Genomic DNA, 22442 nt, shown 5'->3' with positions numbered 1-22442 from the left:
AACTGTTTTTAACCTTCAGTTCAGGTTTATCATCATTATTGCTTGCTTCCCATTCGCAATGTAGTGTTTCTGAACCTCATGAACAGAGCCAGAACCAAATTTACAATATAGTAGTTTATAAAGTTGACAGGTTGAAAGTTTTTATACAATGAATATCGTAGCTTTTCTCTTTTACTTCGAGTTTTACTACGTCCTGTACATTCATATCTTCAAGAGGAACCTACTAATTGACAATGCCACTGATGCTCATTTTGTCTCCACTGATAATTTTGCGGGAAGAAGATAAGCCGAGATCAAAGGGCCCCAAAGAGTCTGTCTGCATCCAACATTCCGAAGAAAAGAAAATGTAACGGGCCATGGAAATCCAAGTCATATAAGAAAGAAAGAAACAACTTGGATAATAAATTGAAGTCCCCATTTGATGCCTGAGAGCCCCAGGCTGCTTTCATCATTAAATACTCGCAAGCAAACTAGTAAGTCTGTGTCTGATTGTTGGCAAGCCTGGCCTTGTAATTGAATATTGACCTGCGAAGAGGAATTTTTGGAACATATCAAAATCTTGGAATGTCTTATGCATGTAATGACTTAAAATAACACTACTTCGAAGAAAAAACTTTCAAGTATCGGATACGAAAGAGCAGCGTCAACAGATTATCTTAAAGGCGAATTAATGTCATTCATTGGTGTTTTAAGAAATAAAATTACAAATAATGGAAATGACAATCTTTTCCATCAAAACTTATGTTTGAAATCTTAAGAATCCAGCAAACCATCCCGGACCACATCAAAATAACAACTATGTTGAATTGTTCACATGACTGAATACTATTATTCATGGAAATTGTTTTTATAGCTGTCCAGTTATGCCTACCAACGGAGTTAGAAATGTTCGATTACTAGACTTAATAGCTTTTAGCAACAAAATAGGAAAAGCTTGGTGGCTATTCTACAGAAAAAATAAGATATGAGAACCACTTCTGCAATTGTGATAATGGAAGTGACAATTATAATAAAAATTTAGCAAACCTCCATTGGATTGGGATGTTTGAATGACTTAGAACCGGTGTCCTGACTGCCAGCATGAGAATAAGCACTCCCACCAGAAGCTATAGCATCTTTGCCCAAAGAAGAAAACTTTTGAAATGGAAATGCATGGCATGTATCTTCAGCATCCAAAATCGAGGAATGTGAGTCCTGAGGTGGCGGCCTTGGATTTTGAGAGGGATTCATTTGGTAGGTAACGAAAGCATCAAATGAATCAGAGATTAATTGAGATGATTGCAACGCTGCAGTGATCCCATTTGGTTTTGGATCACAATTATTGAACCTGCCCTGCAATGATGCTTCTGACAGCAGGCCTCATATGCTAATGTTCGTTACACTATCTGCCCACATTGCCAATGATGCCCAATGCCACTATCCATCCTCACTTCGTTATCCTAATAGATGAAAAAAAAACACTTTCATAAAGGTAAATTATTTAACATGAAACTTATTTCAACCTAGCACCCTTCTGGGACAAAAAATGTCTTAGTTTTGTGTCAAGTTCAACATAATCAAATAACTATGATCCAATCCCAAAGCCTTATCTCATGAGCCTGTAAAATTCTAATCATCAGAATAAAAGGGGTAAATATAATAGGCAAAAGTCATATTACCATCTAATATATTGACCCACCCATGTCATTGTTGTAACTTGTAACCCTATTAAATGCTTGATCCAGGTTTACTCGCAATGCACTATTACCAAAAATAACATGGAAGAGTTAAATATAATAGGCAAAATTCATATGACCATCTAATATATTGACGTGCCCATGTCATTGCTGTAACTTGTAACCTATTAAATGCTCGATCCAGGTTTACTCACAATGCCCTATTACCAAAAATAACAAGACATTTCAATCACTAATTCTCTAGGTGAACAAAATTAAGCAAAAATAAGAAGAAAACTGGCCATATTCTCCGTACCATAGAATCAACCGCTCCATTAGATGGCATCTTCTCGGCAGCAACTGCATTTGATTCTCGACTAATAATGATTTGTTTTTCACGCTCTTCATTTGTTACCTCAGTTATTTCACCATTGCCATATGTATTCTGCATGTGAGTATTGCAACCTTTTTGTACATCTTCAAGTTTTGAAGAGGCCTCGAAGGGAGCCAATGCAGGAGGCTGTCTCAGGGTATTTGTTTCAAGACCAGACGTCCATCCATACCTTCAACGTAGAATTCAGTCACTATTTGCAAACAAACTTTGGGAGCCCACAAACTTAAGTTATAAAAGAAGAGTCCAAAAATAAAGAATAAGAAAAGTAACGAGATATTAGACCTTAAGCGAAACACAGCTGGGCTTCCAATTGTTGCATAGACATCCCTGGCACTGATGCAAGTGTCATTTCTCGTCCACCTGTAACTGGCCAGATTTTCGGCTATATTATATGGGGAAAGCATGGCCTCCCCAACAGCAATGCTTGAACTGCCCCACTTGCTATCTAGGTGCTTAAGTACAGAAGATATCTTCTTCCTAACACTTAAAGTTAGTTCCAAGTATGGATGAAATCCATCCTAGAGGAAACAATAGTTAACCCTCAGCCTATGCATCGTTTATAAAGAGTTTTTAAACTGTTTAAAATGTATTCATTTGTAAAGTTTTACCTTTTCTAACCCTAGACGAGTGTTTTCATTTATTGGAAAAAGCTGCAACTTAATCTTAGCGGAAGGATGGAGTCTTTCTCCTGTATTAAGGTCAAGTCCAGGTAACTTTGTAATTTCTTCCACAAAATTTGTAGTTCCTGTTTCAAACCTCAAAGATAACGCTTCACCCGAGCCAGAAAGTGATGAATGTTCATCTTTTTCAATTTTTCCTAAAATTAGAAGATCAAAAGCTTAAAGTTAAAAGCACAATTCAAGTACACCAAATTACGAAACACAGCAACATTCATTCTTTAAAAGATAAACTTCTAGGTAAAACAAAACAAGTATAAAACATAGATCCTTTTCCCTGCCCGTTGCTTTGTGAAACTCTTGCTGAACACTTTTCTTTCTAGATTTCTCAACTCCATTACAACCCTTGCTCGTATCAATCTCTGAATGTGGTTCCAAGGCCTTCACCCTTCTCTTTCTGTTAGTTCCCATGTCAACAAAGCTTTCCTATTAACCAAACCAATGGTAAATGAGATAAAACTGAAAAGTACTTTAAACAAAAAAATATGCACCAACATTGCAGTTAAAAAATCAACAACAAAAATCAGCACAAACTAATTTCTATGAGGGTTTGCCGCCGGTAGCTTTCAGTTAAAAAAAACTCATATCTTTTAACTCTCTAAAAACCAAGATTAAAAAAGGGCACTCTAAATTCCAACTCCAAACAATTATTCACATTTAGCCTTTGGTTTTATTCGAGCATTTAGATTTTAGCAGTTTACAACTAGTAATTGAAGCAAAGAAAAGCCAAAATGTTAGATTAAAAAAAAACCCCTCTATTCGTGAACTTCAACTTAAAGCTATGCCAAAACGGATTCAATTAAATTGCCCGAGAGTCGAATCCTAATTTATAAATTAGGGTTGCAAGGGAAGAGATTAAGAATAACGAACTCGAGCTATTGACCGCAAATAAATAAGGTCATAATTAAAGAATGAAAATTGAAAGTACAAATCATCAGAAATTTTTGAGTAAAGTTAATGATATGCCAAAATGGATTAAATTCAATTGCCCTAGAGTCGAACCCTAATTTCACAAATTAGGGTTGCAAGGGAAGTGATTAAGCATAACAAACTCGAGCAATTAACTGCAAACAAATAAGGTCCCGCTAAAGAATCAAAATTGAAATTACAAATCATCAGAAAATTTTGAGTAAAGTTAAGGATAGAAATCAAAACGAAAATCATGGGAATTGAAATTGAACCTAAAAATCTTAGTTCTATAAAAAAAGACGGAGAGTTTTACCTGAATCGAATCAGAGCAGAGCAGAGACAGAGCAGAAAGAGCGAGAGAGAGATTTGAAAGCGGTGAAAAGTATTGGCGGGAATTTGATGATCACAAGAAAATTATAAGGTCGCGTTTGTTTTGGCAAAAAGTATAAAATAGACAATCGAAATGGAATCCCGCTAAATCATTTTACATGAGAGCCCAGCCGAGCGCCATAATATCAGCTATGGGCACGGAGGCCCATTCAAGTTCACTAGGCTGGCCCCAATAAGTTTTTCCGGATTCTAAATAATTCTTTTATTGAATAAGAAACATATGTACGACAGGATTCGGTTGGTTCAATTTATTCCGTCTGAAAATCAAAAGCTTAAGTTATGGAATTTATTTAAAAATAACCGCACCAATTAAACTAAAATGTAATTTATTTCCGAAGGCAATTGAGATCAATCTGTTTGATTGGTTTGAACCGATCAATTTGAACCGATTGGATTTAATCATTTAAAAAATATATTTATAATGTAAACTATAATGTATAATATACAAAACAAATAATAATATATCATGTTATATATGATTTTAAATTAATTTATATTTATACAAATTTAATATGATCGGTTCAATTGCCAACAGAAAGATTTCTTTAATGTTGAATTAATATATCCAACTGTTTTAAGTTTCCATCAAAGATTTGTCAACATGGTATTAATTTCAAGTCATCATAAAAACCAGCTTGTCCTGAGTTTTTTTGGGCAATTCTTGAAAAGCCAGGTATCATGCATGTTAAGGTGAACTTAAATGAAACTCAAACTGAAGGAACAACAGATTTGAGGGTCACACTTACCCTTCGCTGCCTCATATTCAGTTTATCCTTTATGTTGAAACCTCATATCGATTACTGAATTAGCTACTAATACACATGAATTAATGCATGTCAGAAACTATGAGCAATGTCACTAATTTGTAACCAGACGCTGCATGATGCCTTCAAGGAGAAACTTCTGAAATTCTTTCTAGGATAAGAGGAGGAATTCGATTCACACCTTGAATTAAACTAAACTTCCCCCTTTTGTTTTACTTTTTCTTCGACGTCTAAGCAAACTAAATCCGATTGAGATTATCATTTAATAGTTGACATGCATCTTTTTTGTGATGTAATTATTTACAATTGAAAGTTTACTTTATCGCTGAAGGTCTTTCTTTTATATCTTACCGGGAGAAGCAGAAACGACATGAAACTTGTAATAGTGGGCAAGCAGCACTTCTTCCGAATGAGCAACACATCTTATAACTGAAAGCATAAGCTCAGTATCTAGAATGAGCTATACTTCACCACGTTATTCGAATTCTATATCACGAGTTTGGCAATACGGGGCGCATATCCAGCACTCTTAATTGTTAAAAGATGAGACACATTCAACTTTTATTAATTATTAGAGATGAAAGTTGGTTGTTATAACTCTCATCACTGAAAAGAAAATCTCGGTGTACTCAATGCCTTTACCTTTTACCCCTGGCCTTGCTTTATATCATTTGCTGTCATCATGTTCTTCTTTTATCTAATAAACTCATTTATTTTATAATGCTTTCTTTCCTATTGGTAGTTCTTCTAACTGCCATGTTTGGTTTGACATCAATGAATCCATCTCATCTTTCATGACTCTCTCCTACTTGATTGAATCATCAACTTGTATTGTTTATTCATAACATTTTGGTTCACCTTTGTCAATTAAAAGAATGTAATTCAACGAGGGAGAAAATTTATGTGGCGGCCTAATTGTCTCTGAAGATCTTCTAAGTTCTACTACTAGAATGGATTGATTGACATCTAGGACTATATTCTATTGGGTTTCTCAAGCATTATGTTGTAAATCATTAACTGGAAAGCCTTTTAAATGAATTGCCTCGCACTTTTTTATTTTAGAATTTGTAGTTTTTAAAATCTTGCTTAGTTGTCTTTATACATAATTTACTCATTGAAGATCACATCTGTACGTCTAATAATTTTTCAATTTTGATCATCCTAAAAACGATAATCAAATTCAGTGTCTCCATAACTTATAAAGTAGTATTTTTTTGATTTTAGATCAAGTTACTTTTGGTAGCATCATTAATATGAACATAGGCAAGAAATCCAAACACTTTTAAAGATGAGAGTTGTACCTTTTTGCCACTCTAAACCTATTTTGATACTCTGCAGTCCAAAGGTATTGAAAGACCTCTATTGATAAAAATAGTGTTGACTACATCTGCCTAGAATGCTTTAGGTAGCCTCATGTGTATTCTCATACTTCTTACACCCCCATTTAGTGTTCTGTTAATCTTTTTGGCTACTACATTCTGTTGAGGTCTCCCCAAAATGGTTTTCAATGTCTTGATTTCATTTGTGGCAAAATAACATCTAAAATTATTGTTGAATTGTTCTCCCCTATTGTTGGACTTCAAACATTCCACTTTTAAATTTGTTTCATTCTCAACCTGGCTTTCTACCTTTTAAATGCATCAAACACATTGGATTTATTCTTAAAAAAAAAAAAAAAAAAAAAAACTCATACCTTTCTGGTTGAGTCATCAATAAATGTTACATAGTAGCTAGATCCTCAAAGATAAGCAACTTATGAAGGCCCTCATACATCAAAATGGAATAACTCTAATTTTTTCTGTTTCAACTTCCTTCCAACTTTTAAGAAGCTAACTTTTTTTTGTTTCCAAAAACGTAACTTTCATATAGTTGATGTTGAATAGATTTTTGTTTCCAAAATATCAACTTTCATATGCTTAAGCCTACAATGCAACAAGTTGGAGGTTACATCAACAACAATTGTCTTTACTGTATCTTTAGAACTTCTGGTCATGTAGAGAGTCATTGTTTTACTTCCTCAAGTAATAACCATAACGCCTTTGATGACTTTCCATGTACTACAAGTGAATGTTATATTATGCCTTTCATCGTCAAGCTATCTTATTGAGATAAGTTACACATAAACTTTGATATATGCCTCATTTTTTGAATCTTCCATATAGACCTATTTAGCATTTTTAAACGAATGTCACCCATACCAACAATATCAAAAAAAATTTTATAAGCTAGATAAACCTTTCCATAATTTCCAACAACATAATTTTCCATCATGTCGCAATGAGTAGTGGCATGAAAAGATGCTTTGAGTTTATGACCTAAAAGTCAACTGGACTATCGACAGACAAGAATAGTGCATCATTCATTTCTTTAATGATAGCATTTGCAACATCTTTTTTGTTTTTTTCCTTCTTCTTTTGAGCCTAGCATTGTTTTTCTTCTATGGCCCGTGTTTTCATAGTTTTAACACTCTATATTCCATCCAACTTTGAAATTACTTTTTTCATTTCTGGACTTTGATCTTCCTTTGTTTTAATTAGAATTTCTATTATTTGCTATGCTTCTATTCTCAAGATTTAAGGCAAAACCCAATGTCGTCACTTTACTAAAGTCATTTTCATGAATTTTTTCAGCAAGAATTCGATCTCTAACATCATTGAATTTTAATTTTGTAATACCAGTAGAATTACTAACCACTGCCCTCGTGAGCTCCCAGCTACTTGATAGGGATACCAAAAGAATTATGACATGAATCTCATCAACAAAATCAATTTCAATGGAAGTCAATTGATTGACAATTATGAATTTAGTGAGATTTAATGCCATTGAAGCAATTTTAGCCATTTTCAAATGGAAGGATTTCTTCATGAGAAAAACCTTATTGTTCGTCATAGGTTTTTTATACATATTAAAAAGCAAATTCATCAATTGAATTTTAATTTTGTAGTACCAGTAGAATTACTAACCATTACTCTCGTGAGCTCCCAGCTACTTGATAAGGATACCAAAAGAATTCGATCTCTAACATCATTGAATTTTAATTTTGTAGTACCAGTAGAATTACTAACCACTGCCCTCATGAGCTCCCAGCTACTTGATAGGGATACCAAAAGAATTATGACATGAATCTCATCAGCAAAATCAATTTCAATTGAAGTCAGTTGATTGACAATTGTGTTGAACTTAGTGAGATTCAATGCCATTGAAGCACTTTTAGCCATTTTCAAATGGAAGGATTTCTTCATGAGAAAAACCTTATTGTTCGTCGTAGGTTTTTTATACATATTAAAATGCACCTTCATCAAATCCGTAGTCAATGTCTCCTTGGCTACATTGTAAGCTATATTCTTTGACAGTGTTAGATGTATAACTTCTAACACCTATCTGTCAAGAAGCTTCCAATCTGCATCAGACATATTTTTTAATTTCGTACCCAGAAGTGGTAAGTGTAGCTTTCTACTGAACATATAATCTTCCATTTGCATTCTTTAGAAAAAATAGTCTAATCCATCAAATTTGCTGATTTCATGTGCTACATTTTCTTTGCTGACCATTGCTTTCAAATCATTAAATTATGAACTGTAAATTATACAAAATATAGTGCCATGTGAAAATACTCACATTAGGTAGGTTTCCAAAAAATATTAAAAGGGTCACAACTGGTCCTACTTAAAACCCAATCTCTTTAGACAGAACTTTTAAAATCGTATTTATCAATACCACTAAATTTTTTTATACATGAACAATACCATATATGTGAATAGTATTATATACTTGAACAATGTCACATATTAGAAAACTTTAACCTTATATAGCTCTTATATCAGTTGTTAGGATTAAGACCCTATCCTATAAACTAAAAGAGATAATATATATGCAAAGAATAAAAATATTGCACAAAACACCAAGGATTTATAGTAATTCACTTTCAATGTGAGAGCTACATTCACTTTTAGAACCGCTGTAGAAATTTTACTATGATAAAGATGATAATTACAAAGGAGAAGAACTATCTCTTACTTTCTATATTTTGCACTAGCTTTCAATTCTCTCTATCTCTTCTTTATCTTTTTTCTCACTTTCTCACTTGACTTGCACACAAAAGCACAAGCCAAAACCCTTTTTATAAATAGAGTTCGAGCCCTCTATTAATTACTATTTCTATCAACCAACCATAACTTAACTCCTACTAACATAATTATTCTTGGGCTAGTGGCAAAAAAAATTTTGCACTACAATAGATGGATGTAAAAATAGTTTTTCTTCATGGTGACTTAAAAGGAGAGATCTACATGCAATAGCCACAAGGTTTTAAGGTCCAAAGAGAAGAAAAAATGGTGTGTAAGCTTTTAACAAACCTATATGGTCTGAAATAAGCTCTCCTAGACAATGGTATAAAAAGTTTGATAACTTCATGTGCAATAATGGTTTTTTGAGGTATCATTGTTGTTATATTAAAAAGTTTGATAGTTTTTACATTATACTTTTGTTAAATGTTGATGATATGTGAATTGCTAAAGCAAGCATACAAAAATTTAAAAGTTGAAAAAGAAACTTTCAAAGGAATTTTTAATGAAAGATTTGGGCATTGCAAAACAAATTCATGGAATGAGTATCACCATAAATAAAGAAGTCTTTAAGCTATCACAAGAAGAATATAGAAAGAATGTGCTCTGCAAATTCAACATGGATAGAGCAAAACTTGTGAGCATTCATTTGGCTAGTCATTTCAAATTGTCCAGAGAGCAATCACCCGTAATGGAATAAGAAAAAGCCTACATGGCTAAAATGCCTTATGCCTTTACTATTGGTAGTCTTATGATGCCACGGTGTGTACCAGACCAAACATAGCACATGCAGTAGAAATTGTGAGTAGATATATGAGCAATTTAGGAAAATAGCATTGGGAGTCAGTTAAGTGGATTCTCATATACCTAAAAAGTATAACAAATCTAACTCTACATTTCAATAAATCAGACTAAAGATTGATGGTGATGTTGATACTGATATGGTTGGCAATATAGACAATAAAAAGAGTATTACTAGTTATGTTTACACATCGAATGGTAAAATAATTAGTTGGATTTCAAAGTTGCAAAATATAGTTGCATTTTCTACCACTAAGGGAGAATATGTTGTAGTGACAGAAGTTAATAAAGAGATGATATGGTTGCAATCTTTCTTGGATGAACTTGGCCACAAGTTTGATAGAAGAATATTGCATTACGATAGTTAAAGTGGCATTCATTTGGCAAAAAATCATGTCTATCATGCTAAGACAAAGCATATACAAATTTGATATCATTTCATACAATCAACTTTAAAAGGTGGTATCTTAGTACTTGGGAAGAGTTAAGGAAATCAGAATCCAGCTGATATGTTAACAAAGACTATAACAATTGAGAAACTAAAGTTGTGTGCAGCTTCAATTGGACTTCTTTGTTTAAGAATGAAAAATCGCAACTATTGTAATAAAAGATAGTTGATAATGAATTAGTCTCAAAGTTGAAGATTATTAGAAGATGTGGAGGCAAATTCAACTTTCATTTATTATTGGCGACGTGGATGATTGTTGTAACTCTCAACATTAATTGTAGATTGTTAGTAAAAGTTAGGTGATGGTTGGATGATAGAAGTTGTAATTAATAGAGAGCTTAAACTATATCTATAAAATGGGGTCTTAACTTGTGCTTTTGTGTGCAAGTTAAGTGAGGAAGTGAGAAGTAAAAGAAAAAAAAATAGAGAGAGTTAGAGAGCTATTGCAAAATATAGAAAGTAAGAGATAGATTTCATTTGTAATTTTCATCTTCATCATAGTAAAATTTTTGCAACGATTCTAAAAATGGACGTAACTCCCATATTGAGGATGAACCACTGTAAATCCTTCATATTTTGTGCAATAATTTTATTCTTTGCATATATATTATCGCTTTTGGTTTACGTGGCAAACTCTTAATCCCCACATCAATATGTGCCTATATGAACCACTATCCATTGGATCAATTGAAATTACCCTTTATGCTGCACATTTCCCTACTTCAACATTACCAATAATCCAATATGCACTAAGTAAAGTCCTCCGTAGCATTGTCTCAAAAATTAATGCCTTTGCTTCATATAATTTACCAACATGGCCCAACAAAGATACCACACAAGCATAATGTTCTATCCCAGGTTCAACTCCAAATGTAGGCATTGACTCAAAGTGATGGAGTCCAAGCTCCACAAACCCTACATGCACATCTGCTAAGAGCAGACCAACAAATGTCACGTATTGGGTTTCATTCCTTCTTTCAGCATTCTTTCAAATATCTGAAGACCACCTTCAGCTTATCCATGATGAACATACATTGAGATCATGAAATTCCAACTTACGTTGAGGTGACACTTTCACTTGCATGCATGCCCTTGTTATATAAAAGATTATTATCTTGTAGTCTTAGCCATGAAAGTATGAAAACTTAGACCAACTTTTTGGTACCAATGCCAATCCAACAAGAAATCAACACCTTTTGCTTTACCATGCATTTTATTGTCAAATCTTACCCTTACCTTTGTGCATCATTTACCAATCCATCTTTAGAAACCTTATAAAATTAACCTGAAAGACTAGGTTATTCCAGTCATTCAAGCAAAACCCAAAGAATATTTTCTAGAAACAATAAATATTCTTTGCTCAAAATCTTCATAGTGTTTGATTCCAACTTACCCAATATCAAAGGGGATCCTTTCCCTATGCAAAGACAACACAAACATTCCCTTTTGCCATGTGTAGAATCAACACAGAATTATTAAAACAAAAAACAAACAGAAATAAAGGGTTAAGTATAAAAAGAAAAGTGGCCAACCAAAAGCAAAACTTGGAATCCCACGAAAACCAACATTCTTTCCAGCTCATTTTGAACCACAGAACCGCCTGTTTTTTTTCCCCATTTACAAAAGAAATGGTTGAAACCAAGTTTCAAATATTCTTCTCTTTATCGTCTCAGCTCTCAAGTTGATTACTGTTCAGGTGGAAACATTCTTTCATGGCTAAGCGTCAGTATGAAGTTTGGAAGGGCAACAATGTATGCTTTCTCTGCTTCTTAATGCTTAGTTTTGCATTTGAGTTTGATTTGTCTTTGCTGATTTAATTGATTTTCTCAAAGCATGTTGGTTTCTACTATTTTTTTTCTTGTCAGCTGCGGTGGTTTGTTTTTAAAACACCTATAGATAAGTTGTTCAATCTTCCTAAGTCAGCACAAAATATGACAAACTCGTCAGATTCATGCATTCAAGATTAACGCCAATGATGAGTCATGGAAAAGAAATTGTTATTTTTGATATCCAAGAGAAATTGTTATTTTTGATATCCAAGAGAAATTGTAAGCTTTTTAAGAAAGTTTACAAAGAGTGAATTTTGAATTTAATTCAATTTTCCTCCTCTTGGGAGTTGGGAAAATAAAAAATCCACAGTAAGTGTCTTTAGTAGAAAGTCTAGCATGTAGACTTGAGTTCTTATATTTTTCTAGTAACATAGTTGGATGGATATTGGTATTTCTATATCTCAAGTATTTCTAGCTCTAAGGATTTTTTGAGAAGTTTTTCCTCTGTTTTGTTTAAATTAGGATATGGCCTGAACATTTCGTTAGAAAGGGATAGCATTTCCTTTCAGCTCTTGCAAATTGCATGAATTACTTTCTTCCGTTGGTGGCAATTTCTAACCTTGCTATGGAAAAAAATTTGAGAATCAAGCATTAAAAGTTACTTTTGCAGGTGAAAATATATTTGCACAATCATGAGAGAACGTTCATTTACAGTCGTGTAAATCGATGTATATACTACCATTTTGAATTCATTGGCATTTGAATCTTATGATGAAATGCATCAAGCAACTTCATAAGAGCAATTTGCAATAAGAAACACTCTACAAAAACATACCAAGTCGAATTTTCGGTCCCTTAAATAGTGCAGGCCAGCTTCCCACCTTAGTCTTATTTTTGAGACATGATTTGTGACTGTGCATTAGGGTGATTAATAATTGCCTAGCCCCTTCACTGGCGGCAAAATTTTCCTACTAGACAACTTTTGGTTGAAAATTAGCACTCTTAGAAGGAAGTAAAGGTGATGATACTGACAAAGTCGGAGAAAATCTAATTTCATGATCGCAAATTGTAAATGTTTTTCTTTGGGGCTGGAAACGTATTCATTAATGGTATAGAACTCTGGAGTTCTCAGGTTCAGGACTTTCAGAACTGCTGGCAACTAAGTGCTTCAACGAGGAGAGAAACGGTTGTGTGCAGGCAGTCAGAAGACTCACATTTAGTTTGTATAATATAATCTTCCACAGTGTAGTAATGATATTTAAGTTTCCAAAGAGAGGAGCTATATATGTTAGATTCTACGGGACATCCGGGTGTTGACTTTTGTTTTAAGGGATAATGAGGTAAATTGTAGCCACTTAACTGAGATCATTCCTGGCCATGTCGTCGTAGGTCTACTAGACTAGTACCTAGACTAGTTTTGTACTTGGTTGTGAAGAAAGTAAGAATTGAGATGATGATTAAATTCAACTCTTTCAAAAATTAATAACAAATGAACCAGAGTGATTTAGAAATTGCCGTTCCTAGTATCTACACTTGCTTTCTTATGCATGTCTGATTACCTGGGTTCCACTGCCCGTAAGTGTAGTTTCATGCTCTTACAACTGCTCCACATTGTTTGCTCCCTCCTTCTATTCCTTCTCCTTCCCTATAATGCTATTCCTTCTCCCTGAAAAGGAAAAAATAGGACCTGCTACTGCTATGTTGATAGACAGCTGAATTTGGAGGAATCTGTTGTTTAGGTGCCTTAAAAAAGAACAAGAAATTTCTGAATCTTCTCTTCCTTTTTTTCTTTCTTTTCAAGTAGATCCAATGTCCTTTTTCCAGTTAAAGGCTTGATTTCTTCAACTTCCCTTTTATGCTCAGTCAATAATTATTTGCCGACTTGGATGCAATAGTTTAAAGGACCATGTAGATGGACCAGAAATGAGATTCTATGGAAGAGTACTTGTTTGATATTTCTATTGTTTTGATCTGGGAAAAGTGTAAGATTGGGTTAAGATCATTCCTAGAATCAATTTTCAGCTATTGAATACAGAAAGAGTGTGAACCTACCGAAAGGAGGAAGAGGGAAAAGGATAGGCGAGAGGGTGAGTGGAGAAGTTACGAAGAACATGAATGATGAAACATGTTTTGCACTGGTGACTTATCATCATTGAAGAATTTTTACAACTTTAAAACGTAATGATATGCTTATTACAAAAATTTTCTCGTTAATCTCTCCCTCTCTCTCTCCCCCAACTTTCCCCCTTGATCTGAATGCATAAGTTATTTACTTGAAAGAATGTCATTCAAGGAAAAATATTATTAATTTACTATCCCTTTAACAAAGTCTAAGAGCCTTCCTAGTGTTGAATATGGTAGTATCAAAACAATATCAAATACCTCATTGTGTCAACATTAATTGAATTAATACCTTTAAAGTTAATTACAAGTCTCTCAAATCTGATGCTGTCATTCTGTGGGGAAAAGTCATTAGGCAGCTGGACCAATTTAAAGTATAGGAGTCGTATTTGCATCAGGATGGGCTTCAGAACATCTGTAAAATATAAATTCTATCATAGAAAGTTTTAAAAGAATACTTAAATGATTTGATCTTCAAAGGAAATTTTCCCTTTGGAGGGAGGTGAACATGGAAATGCAGCACCTGGCTGTCCAATTCTGGACTAGTAAACTATAAGCTGACATTTGTATTTTCAACTTACAGATTTGATGAATTACATACCAGTACATGTTTGTAAATAATATATAAATGCATTTTTGTCTATGTTGTATATTTATGTGTAAGTACATACATGTTTATGCACAAACGTTTTTATGTTGGTATGTTCTAGTATCTGGATACCTTTCATTATATTTATCAGTATTCTTAGTCTAATTTATAAACTTTTCCTGTACATATTTCTTATGTTGTCTTCATATTTGCAGATATTTCTTTTCGGGGGGAGGTTGATATTCGGTCCGGATGCTAGGTCACTGATAATTACCTTACTGCTTATCATTGTCCCCGTTATTATCTTTTGTACAAGTGTTGCAAGGAACCTCGTCGATGAAATTTCAGGAAATATTGCTGGCTATGCAATTCTAATGGTGACAGTTGTTTTCACAATCTATGTTAGTTCCTTTAACAAAACCCTCTCTGTTCCTTAAACATTGTTAGAACTTTGTTGTAGATTTGTTACCGAAAAACTAAAATTGTCAATTGTTGTGTCAGCCTCTGGTTTTCCAGCAAGTTTATTTTGTGTGCTATGACCTTTTATTCATAGGACCACGTAGGGCCATGTTGTTTTCCCTCTTTTTTTTCTTTTTTTTTTTCTCGTTTTTTCTCCCTTCTTTTTAGCTTGGAAACACAAATTGTCAATTGAAATTACTTGGCTATGGTAGGTATTACTGATGCTTCTTCTTACCTCTGCCCGAGACCCTGGCATTGTTCCTCGCAATTTACATCCACCAGCAGAAGAGATATGTTTTGATTCCCCAGCTTCAATTGATGTTGGGAGACAAACACCAACCCCACGACACCCCCCTCCAAAAGAAGTCCTTGTCAATGGTGTAACTGTAAGGGTGAAGTATTGTAGGACATGCCAGTTGTATCGTCCACCTCGTTGCTCACATTGCTCTGTATGTGATAACTGCGTGGAGCGATTTGACCACCATTGTCCTTGGGTCGGTCAGTGCGTTGGAATGGTATATGAATCAAGCTTTTCTCCTGTTTTTCAAATAATAGACTATATGCTTGCTGAAATCAGTATGGTCTGGCTATTGAGCTAATTTTCCTACAATGGAGTCATTTTAAGTAATTTTAATTTATATGCAGCGCAACTACCGGTCATTCTTTCTGTTCGTTTCTTCTTCAACCATCCTCTGCGTCTTCATCTTTGTAATGTCTGCCTTGAACATAAAATTCCTTATGGATGACTATGGAACAGTCTGGAAGGCAATGAAAGAGTCACCACTTTCGGTGGTACTAATGGTTTATTGCTTCATTTTCCTATGTTTGGTTGGAGGGCTTACCTGCTTCCACTTATATCTTATCGGCACAAACCAGGTTAGTTTCCTTCTATACTTTTTGGTGTTTAGGTAAGTGGTTGCAGTCCGGTAGGCTGAAATGCTGCTTTTAGCTTCCTGTTATTTGTAAATGCTACCAACAGATAAAAGTTCAGACTAAGGTCTTCTTCATTCTTCTCTCTTTCAAAAGTTGAAGTCTGAAAGGCAGGTTGTGAAAAAGAACGTAAGATGGGATATGTGAATAATGGCAGTTTTGATGTATTTGGAGAATGTAGGTTCGGCATGATGCCAAAACACTTTCAACAAGGAGAGTGGAAAAGAAAGGGGGAGGGGGGAGAAATAGGGGGAATGCGAGGTGGGGTTTCAGGAAAGACCTGTTTCATGAAACTTTCAGACTCCTAGGAAGAGTTTGGAATAGGTTCTGTTGGCTACTTACTATTATACGGAAATTTCTTACACTGTATTTATTTCTTTAGACCACGTATGAGGCATTTCGGTACCAAGTATTTGAAAGGTCCCGTGTATATGACCGTGGCTGCTTGAACAACTTTCGACAAGTACTCTGCTCCGGGATAAAGCCTTCAAGAAACAATTTTCGTGCTTATGTACAAGAAAATGAGAGAGGGTCTACTTTGGGCGTAACCTCTGAAACTTATGTAGGTGATTTAGATGCAAACCGACGAGAAAAAGTAGAAGATGACCGAGAAATCGGTGGTGACCTTCACAAGATTTCCCAACGCCGTGAAGCTGACGATGCTTAGAGCAACCTCAACAGGCAGCAGACCTATTCAAAATCTCTTTTAAGGCTAGCTGAGTTCCTTTTGGGGTGAAGTGAAAGTGAAGACGATCGGCCATTACAAAACACAAGTGGGGATATAATGTAGAGTCCAAAAAGATCAACCAAGTTATCTTTGCCTAGAAATCCTGAGGCATGGATAGCTACAGAATTTTGAAAGAAGAAACACCAGTATAACGATTGTTTATCATAGTCCACATTTGTTTTATTGATACAGTGCAAACCCAATTTAGTTTTATAAATATTCCTCATTGAGTTATTCAAATTTCCCTTCCAGATATTGGCATCGCATCATCTCTTTTTGTTTGCATAATTTCCATTATAATTACATGAGATATGAGAATCAGCATGTGTAGTTACTGGAAAGCATGCATGTTAGGAATAATAGGTTGTGAATTATTTATGAAAGAATGTTAAGTCATATGTTAAAATTTTCATGATTTTTATCCATAGTTAAATAGTTGGGAGCTAAGAAGATTATGCAAGACACGAAGTAAATCTATAGTTTAATTTAATTAATTAATATTATTTTTTTTAAGAAATGATATGTGATAAGTTTTAATTTAAATTTTAACGTATGTAACTTTTTTTTTTTTCCAGATTACAACTTGTTTTGTGAAAAAATAATAAGATAATAGCAAATCTAATAAGACGCAATATCTCATTTTAAAATTTCATAGTAAAAGGTTTTGAAGTTACCTCTTCTTTGTCATTTAATCGTAGATGTATGTTAAATGTTATTGCATTGATAGGTTTTCAAGTAAGGGTCGCTATTTTGATGTGTAACACTCCAAAATCATGTATCTAATTTACGCAAAAGAACCAGTAATTTACAGAAAACCTAACGTGATGAACCCGTATCAATTTTTCCTGCTTGTCTCTTGTGCATCTCCTTGAAATTATGAAAAAATTCATATGCTTCGATTCTAAAATGGGATATCTCTTCTCACTTAAAAATTTATTAAAAAAAAAAGTACACGAAAATGTTAAGCACAAAGACATTTATTTGTCCGGTATTATAAATGGGTAGACATAAACAGAAACTAAATCTAATAAAAATTAATAATAAATTTTTTTTTAATTAAAAAATATATGTCTTCCAAGAAATATACTTTACTACAAAAAACGTAACCGGCCCAAAGACTGGTTTACTAGCCCAAATCGAAAACGGAGGAGAGTAATCGAGGCATTAGGGTTTAGGGTTTCGTCCGTTTCACGGCCACAGTCTCAATACTCTGAAATCAAGCTTTTGCTGATTAGCGGAAAAAAAAAAAAATGAGAGGATTGCAGTTACCGCTGAGCCAAACGCAAAGAATAAGACTTCAAAGAGCATTCGAAAAGCTTCAATCTCTCTCTTCTAAGGCCAATTCCGATGCTTCTGTTACCGTCGCCGATACTATTCCTGTCAACTACGAAGACACTTTTCTCAAGTACCCCCTCTCCTATAGTCTACCTTGACGTGTATTTGTATAAATTGATTAAACTCTTTTTTTTAATATATTGACATTTTTTTAAAATTTATGAAGGGGACATGGAACAATGGACCTCAACGGCGAATTGGTGGCAACTGTATGTGGTGTGGTGGAGCGCGTCAACAAACTGGTCTATGTACGCGCCTTACGCGCTAGGTATTCTCTAAAATTTTACTCTTCAATCCAAATGCTTTTTTTTTCTCTCTTTTTTTGTTTGGAATTTAATTATTTTCAAATTATTAAATCTTTTAGGTACAAGCCAGAGGTTGGGGATATCGTAATCGGACGTGTAGTCGAGGTAATGCCTAAAAATGCAGTGAAAAAAAAGTACTTTCGCCATATTTAAATTGCAGAAAGTTTTTTTTTTTTTTTTGGGTGCACACTTTTTGCAATTTTCTTTTGGATTTCAGGTTGCTCAAAAGCGGTGGAGATTGGAAATTAATTTCAGCCAAGACGCGGTTTTAATGCTTTCTTCGATGAACATGCCTGATGGTATTCAGGTAACATGTATATCCCTTGTAGCATTATCCTTAGATAAGAAACCAAGACTGAGATAGATCTCTTATTCTATTCAGCAGAAAGTACCGATAATATATACTGAAATTCGATTGAGGTTGGATGATTAATTGAGATTTAAGTTCTTCTTCTATATCCTTAGACTAGCAAAGCCTTTTTAGTTGAGTTTCCACCATTGGTTTGATGCTTCAGAATATTCATTGAAGTAAAACCTTCTCTTCAGCTTTTCATAGAATTTGATCTGAATAACTGTTATAAGTTCCTTATTCCTTGTTTATTTTCATTCGCTCAAACTACCTCTCTGATTTATAATGAATGTGTTTTAGTGTGGGTTATAGCTGTTTTGTGGTTAACCTCCGAGTTGTCTATCTGTATTTGCTTTTTCTGCTTACAAATTTTCCTACTTTAAATTTCACTCTACTTATTGTTAGAGGCGGCGAACTGCTTTGGATGAACTCAACATGCGTAGTATTTTTGAAGAGAATGATGTTGTTTGTGTAAGTCCAGTGGCACACTTATTTGTTTATTGTTTTATACAGTTCATATATGAACATGCGATATGACAACAGATAAAAGAAAATGATAAACATTTCAGTGTTAGAAATGACATCCTTTTTTCCTCAGGCTGAAGTTCGTAATTTCCAGCATGATGGCAGCTTACAACTCCAAGCAAGAAATCAAAAGTATGGAAAGGTATCTAGTTCTAAAGTTTTTGTTTATTGCTTGCTTCTGCTTTGGCATAGCGAGTTCACATTCTGTCTGTTTATTTCTCACATAAGCAATGTGGGACAGAAGAATGTGAATATGACAATTTTTATGTTCACGGATGATGAAAAAGGAATAATTATGAAACAGAATAAAATTTGAAGTGTTCTGTAGTAAACTTGGGTATCACCCAAAGGAGAAGGGAGAAGGGGTGATCAAGAAGACTCCGAATTAATTAACTCGACAAAGCATGCTGTCGACCAAGAGAGAAGTATTTAGGTTCTTAGGAACTATTTTTTTTTGACATAGATACATAATAAAAGATTGTTTCGATCCTGTGAATCCTTTTGTAAAACATACCCAAACGCTCAAGGTACATTCTTTGCGCTTTTGTAAGCCTTGCCATAAATTTTGTTGCTTTAAATAGAATTTTTTTACAATATTCAGTTTGTCTCTCATGCCCATCATAATAATGCTGTTGCTGATGGAATTGACATGTGCACAGCTTGAGAAGGGCCAGTTGCTCATAATTGATCCTTACCTGGTGAAGAAAAGCAAACAGCATTTCCATCACCTTGAACAGTTTGGAGTTGACTTGATACTTGGACGTAACGGATTCATATGGATTGGTGAACATGTTGAAGCCAGAGATAGTATGGTAGTGGATCAAGCTAATAGTTCTGAACAATCCCCAGTTCTTGAGGAAAGCAACCAAGCTTATACCCCTCTAGAGATGAGGCAGACCATATGCAGAATTGCAAATGCTGTCCGAGTATTGTCTACTTTAGGTTTCAATGTAGATGCAGATTTGATCATGGAGACAGTTGAGTTGAGCACCTCACTGACAATCGATATACATGACATGCTTGGATCAGAGTTCCATGTTCTGGTTGCAGAAATGGAAGCTGAGCGTAGAAGCTTGACGACAAAGAGGAAAAGATGATCTGGCATTCATCCACAAAGCAAGTGAGTTCTCTTTCAAGAAAAGATTACTAATTTATCCCAATGAAAAGGAAAATGCTGTGCCTTATGCAAAATTGGTCCTGTTCCGAAATCATTATTAATTTTAGGAGAATGTTAATGCTTTTCCTGCTTAAATAGATTGCAAAATTATCCTGGAATTGAGAGGTTTATATATGCGAGGAAAGACCCGATTAGGTTTGAAAAGTACAGAGCGGGGACTGTTGAATAAATTGCATCAAGATTGAATGGTCTAGCCGACAAGCAGAGACTCTTCTTGTCTTGGCTGGGAAATAAATAAATATTTAAATATTTGATAGAATTATAATACTAGATATAACATAAGTTTCTCAATATGTTTTATGCTTATCTAAAAGGGTAATATTTTTTGTTATTTCCGCCATATTTATTCTTATTGAATTGCAACTTCTGTTTTTCTTAATAATCTATAAAGTTTACAATTTTTTGTTATTAACTTACCTATTTGATCAAGTTATATACTTTACTCAATCTAAAAGATTTACTTATATTAGTGTAATTTTTAAATTTTTTTGGATTCTTGAATCAAAATTAAATTTGTAATTCATTTGAATTAAAATAATATTTTTAAATTTAATAATTTTGATTTAAAAGTTCAAAAAATATAAAAATCACACTAATATAAGTAAATTCTTGCTCAATTTAAAAATAGCTTTACTATTTTGTATTACACTAATTTATTATGGAATTATTTGTTTTGTTAATATGGATACTTCACAGTTCACACAAATATTACTATCTTATGTTAACAATTATATGTATTTCTTATATTAAGATAGATAACACAAAATAGTTTAATTACTTATATTATCATTACATATTTTATTATTTAATTACAAATTTCTAATTTATCATAAATACAATAAATTTACCACTTATAGTTATTTGATATTTATTTTTTTTATTAAATTATGTAAGAATAAAATATTAAAAAAAAACCTTAGTACACATGTTTTATTTTTAATTTTAAATTTTTTAAAAATATATCTTAAGGAACATGTCACTATTTTAATCGAATTTTAAAAACTTCACTATTAATATATTTGATAATTTTTTTGTTATAAATGATTATAAACATAGTGAAATATTTAATATAATATTTAAACTTTAAAAATTTTTATTGTAATATTTAAATTATGAATTTATTAATTAATGTAAATTCATTTTTAATGTGATTAAATGATGATATATGACAAATAACCAAATACTCCAAATATCTAGATTTATAATTTCAATATCATATTAAAAAATTTAAAATTTAAAATTTTAAAATACAAGTACCATTCATAACTTTTTTTATTACACTTGATAAAGAAAAATAGTTTTGTTAATTTTGTTGCTTTTAAATTTATTTAATATAAAATCACAATCTTTTTGTTACTCTATTTAACACAAAATACAAAACAGCAATGTAACTAGTTATTATTGATTACATCTCTTTCTTATTTTATCATTCTAGCTAACATAAAGCAGCGATACAATTATTGTTATAAATGTCTACGCGAACACCAAATTTCTATTTATGGACACGAGAAAATTTTTGACTAAATGTTCAATTTGGAGTAAATGTTTGGATAGTTATTCAATTTAGAATTAAATATTTTATTTTATATAAATAAAAATTAGATGTTATCAATTTATAATAATTTAAGACTTTTTTTAAACAAAAAATTCTGAAAAATTTTTGGATGAATTGAATAACTAGGCAAACGCTTAATGTCAAATTCATCATTTAGCCAAAAATTTTCTATCTCCACGCATCCAAGTTGAGTTCCAAGCAACACCGAAGTTCAAGCCAGGGAGAGTCCAATGCTCTTAAAAGCTGTACTTTTCTGCTTATTACACAGATTACTAAACAAAGAAAATACAAATCAAATTCTAAAATTCGATCAGCATTGATAAGAGAAGACAGTATAAAATGCTCCTGATCAACAATTAGAAAGAAAAATTACGTTCAAAGTTTCAGACATCCAAGGATTGAAGCAGCACAAGCTCTCAAGCCTGGCGAAGGCGAAAGCTCTTGGGCGGCCACTGCGAATGTTTTGAGAAACAAGCCTTTGGATTTCTCATCATCAACC

General features: G+C 33.3%; 2 protein-coding genes, 1 non-coding gene and 1 pseudogene across 5 annotated transcripts; 2 read left to right on the top strand and 2 right to left on the bottom strand.

Moving 5' to 3' along the window:
* Nucleotides 1–4: 4 nt before the first annotated feature.
* LOC111316387 (TSL-kinase interacting protein 1-like) lies at nucleotides 5–4269 on the bottom strand (annotated as a pseudogene). The gene is made up of 8 exons (XR_016333369.1): nucleotides 3949–4269; nucleotides 3008–3152; nucleotides 2658–2866; nucleotides 2332–2567; nucleotides 1972–2218; nucleotides 1027–1439; nucleotides 394–525; nucleotides 5–316 (listed from the first exon to the last, which is right to left on the bottom strand). The product of XR_016333369.1 is annotated as a TSL-kinase interacting protein 1-like (transcript).
* Nucleotides 4270–11581: 7312 nt separating this feature from the next.
* LOC111316098 (protein S-acyltransferase 8-like) lies at nucleotides 11582–16950 on the top strand. Its single transcript, XM_022918113.2, has 5 exons — nucleotides 11582–11853; nucleotides 14797–14982; nucleotides 15253–15555; nucleotides 15686–15916; nucleotides 16353–16950. Exons 1-5 carry the CDS (start codon nucleotides 11815–11817, stop codon nucleotides 16635–16637), a joined length of 1044 nt encoding a protein of 347 aa, XP_022773848.2. The 5' UTR covers nucleotides 11582–11814; the 3' UTR covers nucleotides 16638–16950.
* Nucleotides 16951–17805: 855 nt separating this feature from the next.
* On the top strand, nucleotides 17806–20647 carry LOC111316908 (exosome complex component RRP4 homolog). Of its 2 annotated transcripts, XM_022919141.2 has the most exons (7): nucleotides 17806–18102; nucleotides 18199–18300; nucleotides 18397–18442; nucleotides 18555–18644; nucleotides 19092–19157; nucleotides 19285–19353; nucleotides 19871–20647. In XM_022919141.2, the coding sequence occupies exons 1-7, from the start codon at nucleotides 17948–17950 to the stop codon at nucleotides 20306–20308; spliced, it is 966 nt and encodes a 321-aa protein (XP_022774876.1). In that variant the 5' UTR covers nucleotides 17806–17947; the 3' UTR covers nucleotides 20309–20647. The 2 variants fall into 2 exon arrangements, with proteins under 2 accessions (XP_022774876.1, XP_022774877.1); XM_022919142.2 differs by lacking the exon at nucleotides 19092–19157 and having other exon boundaries at nucleotides 17815–18102.
* Nucleotides 20648–22322: 1675 nt separating this feature from the next.
* LOC149511951 (small nucleolar RNA SNORD14) lies at nucleotides 22323–22442 on the bottom strand. Its single transcript, XR_016333426.1, has one exon. It is a non-coding gene; the product is annotated as a small nucleolar RNA SNORD14 (small nucleolar RNA).

Source organism: Durio zibethinus, chromosome 24 (genome assembly GCF_047325235.1).
Source record: "Durio zibethinus cultivar Kanyao isolate XHJ-2024 chromosome 24, ASM4732523v1, whole genome shotgun sequence".
Classification (NCBI taxonomy): domain Eukaryota; kingdom Viridiplantae; phylum Streptophyta; class Magnoliopsida; order Malvales; family Malvaceae; genus Durio; species Durio zibethinus.
This window is presented reverse-complemented; position numbering and strand designations above follow the sequence as displayed.